The sequence below is a fragment of the Hesperophylax consimilis genome, chromosome 16, assembly GCF_061612785.1.
Source record: "Hesperophylax consimilis isolate HC1 chromosome 16, BYU_Hcon_1.0, whole genome shotgun sequence".
NCBI classification, from domain to species: Eukaryota; Metazoa; Arthropoda; class Insecta; order Trichoptera; family Limnephilidae; genus Hesperophylax; species Hesperophylax consimilis.
Window position 1 is genome coordinate 24,797,898 of NC_142851.1, and position 16,272 is coordinate 24,814,169.

Below are 16,272 nucleotides of genomic sequence, written 5' to 3' on the forward strand. Positions count from 1 at the left end.
TCGTGGTAAATAATTCTCTGCAAAACCGGACTAGTTTCGCCCTGCTATGGGCATCTTCAGACTGGTAAGTAGTTCATTCATACTTGTGAAATGGTGTTTATAAATTAATATCTTTTTCAGGGTTGTAAAATATTTATTCTGTACTTTTAATATTAGAATTTATGTAATCAGTCGGCATGTATTTATTGCAGTTTCTTACGGCATATTTACCAATGTTTTAAATTAGATCATAAAATTCTATGGTTTTAATTCATTTGTGTGAAAACCGCACAAGAGCCCCAACAGTCCTATCCAGTGGAAATATGGCATCCCCAATTGGGGTATTTTGTGAGGCTGAAGATATTGGGGTTGGGGAGGGAAAGGATATGGGAAAGAATTAGGTGAAAGTACATGAATAATCAAATTTAATTACCATATAGGCTTAAGTCATTTCAAGCAACGTTTGGATTCTACATGGTGGTCTTTTACTAGGGCAATACTGAAAGCATCTACCGCCCTGCAACTTGATATTATATATATTTTATCATAAATATTACAGCATCTGTTGTCGAGAGGTAAGACTCTAGACTAGTAAACCGGAGGTCGCGGGTTCCAATCCCGGTGTGCGCAAGTAAATTTTAATAGATTACTTTGTGATATTTCACAATTTACTGACCAGAATTCATTTCGAATGTGGCTTGAAATGACTTTTACCTTGTTTGGTGACCAGATCTGAATAGCCTTCCTCTTCCCCATCTCATTATCCTCCCCACTACCTTTAGCCTTACAACATACCAGTAGCGGCTCGTGACTTTTGGGTCTACTATTAATTGAAATATTATCACTCTAGTACACCTAAAAGTTACGAGCCGCCACTCCAACATCCCCCATTTGGGAATGCCATAGTCGCACTGGTTCCAGATGATTAGGAGCAGTTGAGACTGTTGTGGTGTATTTACATAGAAAAATCAAAAACAGGAATATCTGAGGTTAATATTAAAAATAATTTACTCCACGTTTAAGTTTTAAAAATACCTTTTTTTCCCTATTTTCCAAAAATTCGTTTTATTTAGAACCCCTTCACATACAAACGAACCCATCATTTATGGTAAGGCAAACACTATGATTTAACCCTAAATGTAAATGTACTTTATAAAATCATAAATTAGGAATTATAACCTTCACTTACATCTAAAAATTCCATAATATTCGAAATAACATCCGTATCTGGTTTAGTAGTGGTAGGTTTTTAAAACTTAAAAAATATATATTTATAAATATATCCATCATTTACGGACCATCCTGTGCAACAAACAAGCTACGTTGTAATCGCCAATCGCCAGTCGAGATTCAGAATCGAGGAGTTATGCTCGTTATCGGCCCGCCTTCCCTGTTTTGTATGGGAAAAGGCGCATTATTATCTAAATTCATTAGAATATTAACTACGACTTTATTTATGGAATTATTTAGATAATGACTTCTGAAACACGTTGAATATACTCCCCTCTAATTATTACTAAAACAAATTACGCAATATTATGCCATTAACATCCTTTAATAAGCAAAACAAATTGGGAGACCCTAGTGACCCCCCTTCGGATCTTATGTGATTTTTTTCGCTCCGGGACGAAAAGGTTAAAAAGTTACTAGCGGTCAACGGTTACGTTTGGTCCGAAAGTTTTTTTACTGGCAATGTTTTTGGTAAATAATTGTCTCTGATATTGTTTTCATCTATGGGTTTTAGCTATAGCTGTCAAAATTAATTCTTTTTTTAAAATGCCTGCGAGTGCTTGCTGATACGATTTTCAACGTATTTCTAAAACATACTTAAAAATATGTAAGTTTATATTTAATAATCATATAAATTATCAGTGGATTGGTCACGATTATTATGTTTATTATTATTTTATCATACGCGTTGTGTCTTCACATAACCTAAGTTATTTTGATGAGGTTTTAATGTAATTATTGTAATTTTTCAGATACCAAAATGAACAAACGAATTAAAAGCAAGAATTTCTTCCCAGAGGAATTATATGGATTAATATCTCTAGTTGAGAAAATGCCAGGTCTGACTTAAAAGAAAATGGACGCAACAACAAATGCTTCGAAGGAAGCAACTTGGAGCCAAGTGGCGGAGAAGTTTAATTCGGAAAACGGGGGCATCCACAGGGATGTAACGAACACAATAACAAATGCTTCGAAGGAAGCAACTCGGAGCCAAGTGGCGGAGAAGTTTAATTCGGAAAACGGGGGCATCCACAGGGATGTAACGAACACAATAACAAATGCTTCGAAGGAAGCAACTCGGAGCCAAGTGGCGGAGAAGTTTAATTCGGAAAACGGGGGCATCCACAGGGATGTAACGAACACAATAGGGTCAATCCGCACCAAATCATCCAGAAAATTTTGGATTTGTCACCCACCATCTCAGATTTTGATGAAACTTTAAATTTTTAATCCTTCCATATAGATAAGAAAATATACCAAATTTTACCTTCCTACCTCAACTCGTTTTTTGTTTATGGGCAGTTGAAGTTTGGGCAAAATAAGCGTTTTTACATATTCCGAGCACTCCGGAAGAGCTTGTACCTTCAATGAAAAAGAATTGTATCTTTGTCATTTATAGTGCAAATGCAATGAAAATTTTCAATATTATCAAGAAAACTATGCTGATTGCAGAAAAAAATAAATAAACCCTTTACATTTATCTACTTGACTTTAAAAAATTACCAAAAGTAATTTTTTAAGTAATTTTTGGGACGGAAAAGGTACTTTACAAAAAAGCAATATCTCGGGAAGGTACAGTGTTAATGAAGTAATTTTTTTTTTATTCATATCTACAAATAGCATAGAATCACATACAAAAATAAAATTCATGGCATTTTACTTGCTTCAATAAATAAAATCCATTTTAAACTTTTTTCAAACTTTTTGTAATTTTTTTTTTATTCTTATCTACAATAAACATAGTACAACCTAAAAAAATAAAACTCCTGGTATTTTGTGTGCTTCACAGTGTAGAAACGTTTTTAAAATGAGAAATCTTAATCATACAGAATTGTTCCAAGTTTTTTAAAATCTAGATACTGTATTTGCAAATAAAAAAAGTCAAACTTATTCGGTCCTTTACAACATGCTGGTAAGCTTGCAATGTAAGCTTAAGGCACCAACAAAATAATGTACCTTGTTCCTTACCCTGAATGCATACACCATAGCAATATTTTATAACAAGATCAACTTTTTAACTCTTTTCAATACAAAGTTAACTCTTTAAAAAACAAATACAATAAAAATAAAACAGGCAATGTAGGATTAGGTTAAATGAAAGTACAATACAATAATATTGTTTACAAATAAATGTTCAAGTTCATTTTTTACTTTTATTCTTGATCTGACCCATAAGATGGTTGAACTTTTGATCAGCATGATGAACGTCTTTTTCAAGAAAGTAGTAAGCTCTTCCTGAACCTTTTGCTGTGGGAGGGTCAACGATATTAAAAATATTTTGTAGTGGAACAAAACAAATATCTTCTTTTTGATGTGGCCAGTAAAAGGATGGAGCTGGGCCAAAAGGATGCATAAACTTGATTGATACATCACACTCGTCTTCATCTTTGGAAACCACAAGTCCAAAAAACCAATGGTTGTCATATACGCAAGCTACATAAGAGTTTGTACAAATTTGTACCATACTTAGTTGCTCAGAGCGATTTCGTTCCCCACTGAAGTTAAAAATCAAAGCATAATCTGAATCTGAACGTATCCTTTTTGTGCCAACTTCATTTTCAGACAGAGGAACAAAGCAGTGGAAACCTCGAGTGCCTGGTATTGTTTTAGCTTGTGAAAAACGCTGCTGTAATTGTTGCCTGCAAGTGAATAAGCTTTCTTTTCTCAGCAAGTAAAAATATATATTTTCTACTCTCGACTGACAAAACTTAAAAGTTTTGTCTACAGTTGTGATAGTGTTGCCAGGGCCAAGTTGCAAACTTTCTCTAGTTAGAAGACGTTTTACTGTTCCACCTATTCCATCACAGGGAGATTTCCCATTACTCGTAGCAAAAAACGACCAACATGCTTTCAAGTTGAAGTCTTTTTGATGGTGACACAGATTTAAAAAGTTTTTGCAGTTTTTATATTGCGCTGCGCAACCATCAGTAAAATAATGAACACTTTGAATTTGGGGAAATTTTTGATTTAAAAATTGAGCAACAATTTTTTGAGTTTCGTAAACGAAACTTACATCATGTTCCAAGTCATCTGAAATTACACACAAGCTTGACACTGTGAGATCTTTGCCAGGCTCTTCACAAGTGTAAATTACCACTGGGTGGAGTGAACAACTGTCTTGCGTCCAGTGGTAACCCTGGACTTCATTCTGGATAACATAGGAGAAGTTTTCACTGAAGTCTAATAACACAACAGCTTCATTTATCTGAAGCTGTGCTTTTAGGGACTCTTTGAGATATTTTGATTGAGACTTTGTTATAAAAGAATGAGGAAGAAGTTTTACAAGACTCTTCACAAGATGTTCTACATATTCATGAAAGGGAACTGTAACTGAAACCTGCTGTGTTCTATCAGTAGTTACCCATGCACTGTATGTAATTTCATCTTCTTGGTCCCATTCTTCAAATTTTTCTAACAAATGTTTCTTAAGATTTTCACTAGATGTTGAACACTTATCGCAATGTCGAAGCATACAGTCTCTATTGTTCTTTGAGCACACTAAGTAGTCCATTAAATCATTGTACGTTTCTTCACTGTCACAAGCATTAAGAAGCAACACTACATTTTGATGAATTGCACAAACGCAGACAGAATGAGAGCCTGGAGAACCTACTGGCACACACCATTTGGGACGCAACCAACAAAATTTCGAAATCCCAATTTTTGAAGCAGGGTATTCAAACTTGAAGGTAGCATAAAGTTCATTCAGGTTACAAAGCAATAGTCTTTTGTTGTTCATAAACATTTTTGGTTATGCTAACTTTATCTTTTTTCCCTGGCATAACACGAGAAAATTCATCGTTTTGGTAGAAATTTTTAACCAAAGTAACTGTTCCTTGGTCTAATGGTTTTCCTTTTTTTGGATCAGGTAAAGCAATGATACCATTTTCATTTAGTAGCTCTCGTGCTTTACGAACTGAGTATTCACCAACACTGAATTCTTCAGCAACCTTTTTTCTACTCCACGAAGTTGGAGCGAGAGTTAGAAGCTGAATTCTCTCACGGCGTGTAACTTGTGTTTCCAATTTTTTTTTAACCAACTCAACAAGCTTGTCCATGTCATTAGCTTTTTCTTGAATACATCTTGGTATTTTTGCATCACATTTTACTGGGGAAAATTCTTTTTCTAAAACTTTACTTACTTTTTTCTTTAAGGTTGAACAAGCAGAATCTAACTTCCGTTTAGCGTAACTAGACTTACTGTGGGATGGTATTGCATGTAGTTTAAATGGAGATTCTCCAATGTCAGTTAAAGAAGTGTTGATTTCTTGTAAAAAAAATTCTTTGTTTAAAACATTTTCAACTTCACTTATGTCTTCTTGAAAAGTGTTAAGCTCTTCAATTTCATTGTTAAGGTTTTGGCTCTTACTAATTTTTGCTCTGCATGCATTACAAATTTTTTGTCCAGGGATTGCTTTATTAGTTACTTTTAGAATGGTATTAATGTTCTCTGAAAATTCCAAGGATACTGTTCTTAAAGTTTTTGTAATTTTCCTTTTGTGGCTTTGGAACGGGTCAAAACAAGCTTTTTGAAATGTTTCATATTTATTTAAGTTAAATATTCTGTGGTGCTCACAAATGTTGAAAACCAAGTCTGTAGATACAAAACTTCTTTGTTGAATAAGCTTTTTTTCAAATTCACTTAACAAATCCACACTCGTTAATTTCTCTGACTTAGTATAACTTTTTTTGTGACATTCAGTACCATTATGTTGTCCCACACTACATTTAACTAAACTTGTTTCGATTAGAGACATTTTAACAACGTACACCATAACATGAAACAACTACTGTATTTATATAGATGATCACTGCTTTGAAGCTGACTCAGAACTAAGCATGTCAGAGGAAACAAAGCATGTAGTATCCTGCAAACTTAGTGATGAGGCAGATAGTAATTTTCATGTTCTGTCTTGTTCTTGTTGCAGATACATCATTTCCATGTAGTGACTTGTCTCTAGGACTGTTTCTTTGATATTAGTCCATTCATTCAACCTATATTACTAGCTATATACCTAAACTATAACTTGCCCAATTACAAACTAAAAATAGATATTAAAAAAATCACAAAAAGTTTGAAAAAAGTTTAAAATGGATTTTATTTATTTTTGTATCTAGATTTAAAAAAACCTAGAACAATTCTGTATGATAAAGATTTCTTATTTTAAAAACGTTTCTACACTGTGAAGCACACAAAATACCAGGAGTTTTATTTTTTTAGGTTGTACTATGTTTATTTAGATAAGAATAAAAAAAAATTACAAAAAGTTTGAAAAAAGTTTAAAATGGATTTTATTTATTGAAGCAAGTAAAATGCCATGAATTTTATTTTTGTATGTGATTCTATGCTATTTGTAGATATGAATAAAAAAAAAATTACTTCATTAACACTGTACCTTCCCGAGATATTGCTTTTTTGTAAAGTACCTTTTCCGTCCCAAAAATTACTTAAAAAATTACTTTTGGTAATTTTTTAAAGTCAAGTAGATAAATGTAAAGGGTTTATTTATTTTTTTCTGCAATCAGCATAGTTTTCTTGATAATATTGAAAATTTTCATTGCATTTGCACTATAAATGACAAAGATACAATTTTTTTTCATTGAAGGTACAAGCTCTTCCGGAGTGCTCAGAATATGTAAAAACGCTTATTTTGCCCAAACTTCAACTACCCATAAAAAAAAAACGAGTTGAGGTAGGAAGGTAAAATTTGGTATATTTTCTTATCTCTATGGAAGGATTAAAAATTTAAAGTTTCATCAAAATCTGAGATGGTGGGTGACATGGCCTGGATCAGAGGTCGGCAAACTTATTTGCCAAAGAGCCAAATATGTACATTACAACGATTTAAAAAAAAAAATAAGAGCCAATTTTTTTTTTTGATTTAGCAATCATTTATTATAATTTCAGCACTTTATTAAATTACGGGTACCTACACTGAATAAAACTTGATATCATATTTAATAAACATTTTATTCGTTGATAAAAAAATAATATATAATTAAGGAATTCATAATGAGGCATCTCATTCAAAAATCAAAACAAAAGTTAGGTCATTCTACCTCCGTGGAACATGAAAACAAATATCTAGAACTATAACAAATACCTATATCTGTGAAATACAAATAATATCCAAAACCAATAATATTATGGCCAAACACCTAGATCTGTTAACCATTGTTAAAAATAAAATAATTACTATCGTACATTATGAATATTATTATCAAAAGCATTATAAGAATAAGTAAAATATTTTAATATTTAGTATTACACTTTTACATAATTATGATGTATTACATATTAAAATATTAAGTTGAGATATAATTATTTTATTACAAACAAATAAACAAGAAAAATGAGAAATGTCTTACAATCAAACTGATTCATCAGTTTTGTAAGATTTAAGTAACGTAAAATATTGTACAAAGAAAAATTAAAAAAACAGATTAAAAATAATATATATTAAACCATGACAATGACAATCATAATAAGTACTTAATGCGAACCATGCCCTTGCATCTCCTTCGAAAGTTTGAGTAAGTCAGGTTTGTATGTTGTTGTTCTTAATTTTAGGCACGATTCCAGGTTGTCATCAATAAGACGACTTCTCAGTTTACTTTTGATGAAATTCATGCTTGAAAAAGATTGTTCGCATGAATATGTAGAACCAAAAAGGGATAGTACAGAAAAAGCGAGTTTTTTCAGCTGGTCATAAGAGTTGGGAATACTATTCCAAGCGTTGAATATTATCATGTCTTCCTTCTCTAGGTCTTTCAAGGTAGACTACTTGTGTTGTGAACTAAGCTCACATTTTTTCTTCTCCAGTATTTCTAAATCAACACAAAGACGTTCAAATTTAGAGCTCCATAATTCCTTGTTTTTTAAATCCAGCAATTGTATTTCAAAGTTACCAACGTCAATGCCAAAAGGAGAAAAATTCAAATCTGTTATCGAAGCATTAAGAGGATGTTTGACGAATGCTAAGGTCGCTCTGCTGTTTTTAAATTCCTGAAACCTGCTGAGAAATGCTTCCCTCATATTTAAGATGGTTGTTTTGAAGTAGTGCTTGTCAATGAAAGAATTATTTTCTTGGCGATGCTTCAGCAGACTCGGAAAGTGAAACAATGTTTCCCTTGCAAAATCTTCAGCAAAGAGGGATAATTTCTTTTCAAATGAAACGACTTCTTCTAACATCGAAAAAATTGTATTTCCTTACCCTTGTAGTTTATGATTAAGTTGATTTAGATGAGACGTAACGTCTACCATGAAATAAAAGTTTTGAATCCACTTATCGTCTGTTAGTTCTGGATAGTTAACACCCTTCTCGAGGAGAAATGCTTTGATTTCTGGAAACAGCGATTCGAAACGCTTTAAAACGTTCCCTCTTGATAACCAACGTACCTTGTTATGAAGCAGAAAATCACCGTACTCACTCTCCATTTCAACTAAAAATTCTTTGAATTGGCGATGATTAAGAGCTTTAGCTAAAATGGAGTTAACAATCGTAATTACCAATTCCATAACTTTACAAATTTCTTTTGGAAATGTCTGTGCACAAAGCGCTTCTTGATGAATGATGCAATGGTAAGCAAGTATCTCGTGATTAATTTTTTCTTTCAAAAGAGCAACAAACCCCTTTCTATGGCCAGTCATACTTTTGGCCCCGTCTGTTGAAATCGACACAATTTTTTCGAGAGAAATTTGATGTTTATCCATACATCCAATTACAGCGTTTGCGATATCCTCTCCACGCGTCTGACCTTTGAGTGGCAATAATCCTAAAAGTTCTTCTTTAGGACCTGTATGAGAAATAAATCTTACAAAAAGCGAAATTTGCGCTGTATCATTTATGTCATAAGACTCGTCAACTGCTATTGATAAAGCCGAAACCAATTTTAGATCTTCGATTTGCTGGATGGTTATATTCGAAGACATTTTAAGTGTTCTATCTTTCATTGTTTTGGCAGACAACGGTAACTCTTTAATTTTTTTTAAAATTTCTGCCTTGTTCTTAAAATCCCGAAATAGTTCTTCGGATGCCTTTACAAAACAACTCTTAATGTATTCGCCGTCTGTGTACGGTTTCCCTCTCTTGGCAATCTCTTGACTAACAACAAAACTTGCCATATTAACATTACTGAAAGATTGCATCCAGTTGTTAAATACAGAAGTTGATGTCTCTTGAGTCTTCTGGAGTTCTTCAACTGCTTTCTTCCTTGCATTACCGACAGGATATTTATTGATAAATGAAGTGTGTTTATTTTTAAAGTCTCTCCAAATTTGACTTCTTGCTATGCGCCAATTTTTCCTTACAAATAAGACATGTCGGAAGGCCATCTAAGTTTTGAATAAACGCAAAAGTCTCGGTCCACTCAACTCTAAATTCACGGTTTTCATCTTACGTTTTTCTTTGCTTCTTTTTGGTAGCCATGTGAAATGGGGACCTATAAAAAATCCCAAAAATATTTTTTTCCGTCACCAATACTAAATAACTATCATATTATAATATAATTTTTTTCCGCCGCCAACACTAAATAAATATCATTATAATATAAATTATTATCATATACATATATCAAATAAATATTAAATTAATGATGTAAATACCTGTAGAATGTGCCGCTGGATGGAATAAAAACCCTTGTAACACGTGCGCGACAAACACGACAAGCACCGACCACAGTGACCGTAGCAACGCGACTGGCGAGGTGACTGCTATCCAACGTCAACCAGACTTATTGAAACGCGAGAAGAGTCTCCCTCACACCGCGCACCCCGCAGTCGTCACCCGCCGATACCATCGGCGCGTCTTGAGCTGGCTCTACACTCGCGCGCGAAGTCGCGCCGTGAATTCAAGCCGTGAATATACGCCGTGATCCGCGCGTGAACTGTGTCCATCCACACTCGCAAAGCTTCAGTCTTGTTCGCGACTTCAAACCGCAAACCCTTTGTCGCGGGCCAAAAAACCGACAAAAATCGGGGAATGGTGCGAAACGCGAATGCGAAGATTGTGAAGGCGTGAACAAGATCCACACTCGCGTTTCGTGGCCTTCGCGGCCGTTCGCGCCGCGAGTGTAGAGCGCGCTTTGCGCGCCTGTCCGTAAACTTTTGCGCGGAAGCCGCACTTAAGAGGCTAAAGAGCCGCATGCGGCTCCGGAGCCGCACTTTGCCGACCTCTGGCCTGGATGATTTGGTGCGGATTGACCCAATAACAAATGCTTCGAAGGAAGCAACTTGGAGCCAAGTGGCGGAGAAGTTTAATTCGGAAAACGGGGGCATCCACAGGGATGTCTCCCAATTAAAATTAAAATGGGACAACCTAAAGAAGGCGGCCAAAAAACGGGCAACTTTAATAAATTCCAATAACAGGTGTGTATGTTATTTTTATATGATTTTCTTTGAATAATGTATTCAGTTTCAGTGCCGATAAACGGACTGTTTATTTTATTTTGTGTTATGTGCTCACCAACCTAAGTACGTGGTATAGATTCAGTAGAGGTGTTAGTGGATGTGAGATACACCTCGAAAGCGACCCTCTAATCCCGTGCGAGGACAATCGCTGTAAGCGGAGGGAGCCGTCTCAAATTTCGGAGCCGCGTTCCAGGTCACTAGAAATTCTATGAACGTATGCTGCCCTGAGTAGACCGCGTGCCGCTTACCTGTAAAACTAGCCAGTGCGCTGACTGAATCTAGTTAATACTAGGAAAAATGGATCGGACTGCTAGTAAAAAAGTCTAATACGCGGGAGAGATGTCTACGTAGACGACATCTCGATCCTCGACTTGTAAAGGATGCGTATGCTAACACAAGTACTGCGGGAGAATGGAGCCCTACCGGTAACCGTATCTCTCGACATACGGTATGGCTGCTATGTAAGGCGGATAATTAACATATTGTGGAAGAAACTAACTGTTCATTCTGTTTCCGTCCATCACATAATACTCTTTCATGACTGCTAATAACAATAATAACTTTTCCCACTATTTACATCGTCATTGTTATGCGTAGGGTTTTTTGGATCATTTAAAAGTCTCCTTTGTATTATTTATATATGTTTGTTTTATTTTCTAGAGCTACTGGCGGGGGGGAAGGAGCCAAAATCGTCCCAGATCCAATACTGGATAGGGTTATTGGCATGATTAAACTATTTAATTGTGTTGGCCCTAGGAGTTACTTGGATGACGACGCCGGCCATGTGGTGGTGGAATTTAGCGAAGATCAAGGACTTGTGTTAGATGCAGGAGTTGCATTAGACACACAACATAAAAGTAAGGTAGAAACGATTCCAGTAGAAACTCTCCAGGTAGACAAACATCAAATGGCGAAGCAACAACAGCAATAGCAGCGGTGGAATCGGTTGTTGGAAACAGTAAGTGGAATTGTTGGAATCCTACACTTCTAAAGACTCCGGTAAATACAAAATTGAAGTCAAAAAACAGGAAAACCTTACAAGAACAATTAGTAGAATCTAAAATCAGAAAAAAATAATTCCATTGCTTCAAAAAATAATGCCATCGCTTCATACTATCAAGATAAATTAAAGAATAAGGGTTCCAATACATGTAATTGTAACAAACCAACAATCCCATTTAACTGTCTTGAACAAGTGCAGTCACCCCCTGTTGCTCTTGATGACTTTTGTGATGAATGAGGATCATCTTCTACTTGAAGAGTTTCTACCTTAGTTTTATGTTGTGCGTCTAATAATAGGCAATAACCCTATCCAGTATTGGATCTTGAGTTTGGTATGGCGCGTCTAATGCAACATAATCTGAATCCAACATAAGTCGATGACTTTCCGAAAATTCTGTAAGCATTATTATTGTAAGTATAATATACATATAATTTTTTTTTTTCGTCATCACTAAGGTTCCCTATTTTGAGGCGGTAGTTTTTTAACATTAAATTATTAATAATTAAAATTTAACGTTAAGATAACTTGATACTAAATCTTTGATGGGCGGACATAACAGTATAACTGCATTTTTGACCATTTAACGATTTATATGAGAAAATGTGTCTTGTGTATGCCGGCATCAATGGTATTAACAGTATTGTTCCACCAGTACTCAAAACATAAATAAACAACTTTGTGCCTATTAAACTAACTTAAAATACTTGAGCTCATAAGTATAAGATCACTTATACTCGTAATGACAATCACCTCTTTAGCTCAAAGATTCGGTTCAAACAGAATAAAAGTACTTGTACTAGATGGTACACACGTGCAAAAAGTAATTCGACACATTTCTTCTGCTTCATAAGTATAAGTGTACCTTATACTGTTACATCCACCGATAATACTTCTAAATGATTTATGTCGCTAGGCGTGCCTATGAACTTGTACTATTGTGACCATCAAGTGTTCTGTGGATTATTTATTTACTTAACTCAATTAATTATTATTACAAAATGAAAAGATCTCGGCGTTTTATGGAAATGATGAAAAATTTAAACAAGGCTTGTGGTAAGTATATAAATTTTGGATAATATTTCCTATTTATATCAGTAAATTTAATAACAAAAGTTTACAAATTCTAACCCCAAAAAAGTAGAATACCTAGGAATACATTTAATCATATAGATACCAAATAGAGATTAAATTAATTTCATGTATGGCTTTCTCCAACTTTAGATCGTTTTTATATCAATGTTTATAATAAAATAGAGAAATACCTGTTTTATCTATATACCTAACTGTTCTATACCTAACCTATGTACCTATATGATGGTATTTTATCCTTAAATAATATTATGATGGTGCCTTATTCTTTATCTGAGATTAATGTTAATGTATCGTAAATTTATATTCTATAGGAGCTCCTGATGAAGGTGTTTTGGATTCCTCATTAAATAATAAAATTGAATCTAACAATGTGCCAATGCATATACTTTCATCAAGCAATGAGAAAATGCAATCATTGTCAGACGATAGTGTTTTACAAGTTATAGGTATGTACAATGTACATATTATAATATACCAATTGTATACATATATATTTTTTTTATTGAAATATAAAATACGTAAATCTTTAATTGGAAATCAAATGTTAGTTATTGTGATACTGGATAAGTTTAACATAATTATTATGAATTATTTTATTTTTCATTTTGCTTGATCTGTTTTATTATAACATTATATTAATTTATATAAACTTATTTTTTTATAGGAACGTACGGTCAGGTTGCTTTGGAGCCCACTCGACAAGCTATGAATATTCCTTCAACAAGCTATGACGTCATGCCTTTGTCTGACAATAATTTTTTACAAGTTTTAGGTATGTTGTGAATACATTTTGTATTTCTCATGATATTGTACGATATAATTGTTTGGGTATGTTTCTAGTTATACATAATGATTATAATTTTCACAAACTATTTTCTAGATGGACACCATCAGACTGTTTTGGAGCTCGCATTAAATAATGAAACTGACATTCTAGTAGAAGTTATCTCTTCAAACGACATTCTCATGAATGAATGCCCTTTAGCAAATGGAAATGATTGTAAGCGAAAACATTTTTGAAAGTCATGATAGCGATTTTAGTAGCGACGACACTGATAAAGACCCTAACTATGTCCCACACTGTGAAGATTTATTAGGTACCCACACGGAACCACAAAATCTACTACTACCACCAGTTATCAGTATTTGTAACACCCCAGAAAATGGAAATAAAACTGATAGTAATACAAAGGCGGTTATGAATACCAGAAAATATAGATCAGACAAGAAAACAAAAAGGAATACCGGTCTATCTTATACCACCCTTAAGAGTAAAACTGTGAGAAAAAGATGCGTGAAAAAATTACCTAATTGTCGTATGAAATGTAATGAACGCATCCCAGAATTTATCAGAGAAGAATTTTTTACTGAATATTGCGCTCTTGGAGAATACTCAAAAAGAGTAGCATATGTAGGAAGTCTTATTGATTCTATGGAAACTGTTCGACCAATAAAGCGAACTACCAATGAAGTTATTATAAAAAATCGAAAATATTCAAATGGTTTTTTTTTCAAAATAAATGGAAAAGGGGGAATGTTTGCCGAGGTTGCTTTATGAAAATATTAGATGAAAGTCAAATGTTTGTTACAACAGTCATCCAAAATAAAAATAAATCTTTGACAGGCTTGACTGAGGGTGACAAGAGAGGGAGTATTGTGCCAATCCACAAACACTGTGATGAAGAACTGGAGAATGTTAGAAAACACATAAATTCATTTCCCTCTTACGAATCACACTACACCAGAAGAACTAACGACAAAAAATATTTACCTGCGCATTTAAACATACAATTAATGTACAATGCGTATCGTGAAAGCGTGACAGCAAAACCTGTCTCACGCAAAACATATTCTCAAGAATTTCATAAGTTGAAATTGAAATTTAAGTTGCCAAAAGTTGACACATGCCATCTATGCGATGTTCTCAAAATGAAAATTGAGACAACTGCGGATTCAAATGAGAAAAAAAATATTGAAAATGAGCAAAAAAATCACCATATTTTAGCAGATTCTGCATTTGTCTCCAAACAAGCAGACAAAGAGAGGGCCCAGAATGACAGTACTGTAGTCAGTTACACATTTGATTTGCAGCAGTGTTTGCCAACACCATATCTACGAGTAAATAGAAATCATACACTTAAGCCAGGCAAGTGTTATAATGATAATATCAAAAGAAAAGAAGAAGGATATTTTGGCACTTTTACCATTAATTCATCCCGTGTATCAATCTTAAGGATGGTGATGTCCATTGCCGGATATTGAACAATTCGAATAATACTTTTGTGTAATGTCTGTGCTAAAATACATTTTTGCAAATGCAAATATACAAATATAAATGTACAAATATACAAACTAAAATGCAAATATACTTGTACTTTTATTTCACAAAATAATAATAAATATTTTTTTAATAGTGGTTTTAATAAGATAAATATGCGCATTTCTGTCATATTTTCAGTGGTACAAACAGTACAAGATGGTCTCAGTAATATAAGTAGACCAATTAATATCATTAATTTTTTTTTTATTTTTTTTTTATTTATTCTTTAATATATTTGTTAAACAATGGTATAGTATATTGTCCTCCACGCTAGGAGTTCACCTGTGTTGTGGAGGACTTTTTCAATTGTAAAGTTATATAATTCTAAAACAATACAGTGGAGTTGGTTACACATAGAAACATTAAAAATTAAAATATAAAATCGATTTTTCCATAGTTATAACAGTAGTTTTTCCATAGTTATTCCAAAAAAGTGAAATATAAAAAGTTAAATATTAACAGGATTGTAGCCAGTTCCATATGTGTTTTTTGTATTCTGTAAGATTAGATGTTTTATATTGTGTTGGAAGTGAATTGAATAGTTTTATAGCCTGGAATCTGTAGTGTTTTTGTCCAAAGGATGTGTTGGTTTTTGGTATTAGTAGTTGGTGTGCATGTCTTGTTCTGGTATTGCGAGAAGTTTGAGAAGTTTTAAATGTGTTTAGGTTCTTGTAAAGGAAAGTAAGTATTTGTTTTGAATATAGTTTTTGAATCTTCAACACTGGGAATTGTTTAAATATGGTTGAAGTGGGTGTTAGTATTGGTACTTTAAGTATTACTTTTATTAAGGTTTTCTGAGCTTTAAATAGTGTGTCTATGTATTTTTTACTGGCATAGCCCCAGGCAATAATGCCGTATTCCATTATAGATTGTGCTATTGCGAGGTATATATTCTTAATATCAAATATGTTCAGTATATTTCTCACGTTTTTGAAAAAGTAAATCAACTTGTTTATCTTTCCTTTAACCGATTCAATATGTCTGTCCCATTTTAAATATCGGTCGAAGTATATACCCAGATATTTGATATTTTCGGTTTGTGTGATTGGAGGACAATTGCATGGGGTGCTCGCTGAGTGACAGGAATGTATTTTAAGGTAGATGTTTTTGGCGGGTTGGCCTCTCGAGTTTATGCTAAAGGTTATGAATTTAGTCTTATCTATATTTAAAGTTAATAAGTTAGAGTCAAGCCATTTTTTTGTAATATTTAGGCCAACTTCAGCTTTTGTGATTAGTGTG

At 33.7% G+C, this 16,272-nt stretch overlaps 2 protein-coding genes across 2 annotated transcripts; both read left to right on the forward strand.

The window, feature by feature from the left end:
- Positions 1–10,352: 10,352 nt before the first annotated feature.
- Positions 10,353–11,853, forward strand: LOC149416921 (uncharacterized). The gene is made up of 2 exons (XM_089641348.1): positions 10,353–10,576; positions 11,279–11,853. The coding sequence occupies exons 1-2, from the start codon at positions 10,353–10,355 to the stop codon at positions 11,547–11,549; spliced, it is 495 nt and encodes a 164-aa protein (XP_089497474.1). The 3' UTR covers positions 11,550–11,853.
- A 313-nt stretch (positions 11,854–12,166) lies between these two features.
- Positions 12,167–14,904, forward strand: LOC149416922 (uncharacterized). The gene is made up of 4 exons (XM_089640686.1): positions 12,167–12,674; positions 13,025–13,159; positions 13,378–13,485; positions 13,594–14,904. The coding sequence occupies exons 1-4, from the start codon at positions 12,620–12,622 to the stop codon at positions 13,731–13,733; spliced, it is 438 nt and encodes a 145-aa protein (XP_089496812.1). The 5' UTR covers positions 12,167–12,619; the 3' UTR covers positions 13,734–14,904.
- The last annotated feature ends 1,368 nt before the right edge of the window (positions 14,905–16,272 follow it).

Bases quoted from the DNA above. Each gene is read 5' to 3' on its own strand.
- LOC149416922 (XM_089640686.1), top strand. From the start codon at position 12,620: ATGAAAAGATCTCGGCGTTTTATGGAAATGATGAAAAATTTAAACAAG. The intron at 12,675-13,024 runs GTAAGTATATAA...TATATTCTATAG, and splicing joins AAATTTAAACAAGGCTTGTG to GAGCTCCTGATGAAGGTGTT. The intron at 13,160-13,377 runs GTATGTACAATG...ATTTTTTTATAG, and splicing joins TAGTGTTTTACAAGTTATAG to GAACGTACGGTCAGGTTGCT.
- LOC149416921 (XM_089641348.1), top strand. From the start codon at position 10,353: ATGCGGCTCCGGAGCCGCACTTTGCCGACCTCTGGCCTGGATGATTTG. The intron at 10,577-11,278 runs GTGTGTATGTTA...TTTATTTTCTAG, and splicing joins TTAATAAATTCCAATAACAG to AGCTACTGGCGGGGGGGAAG.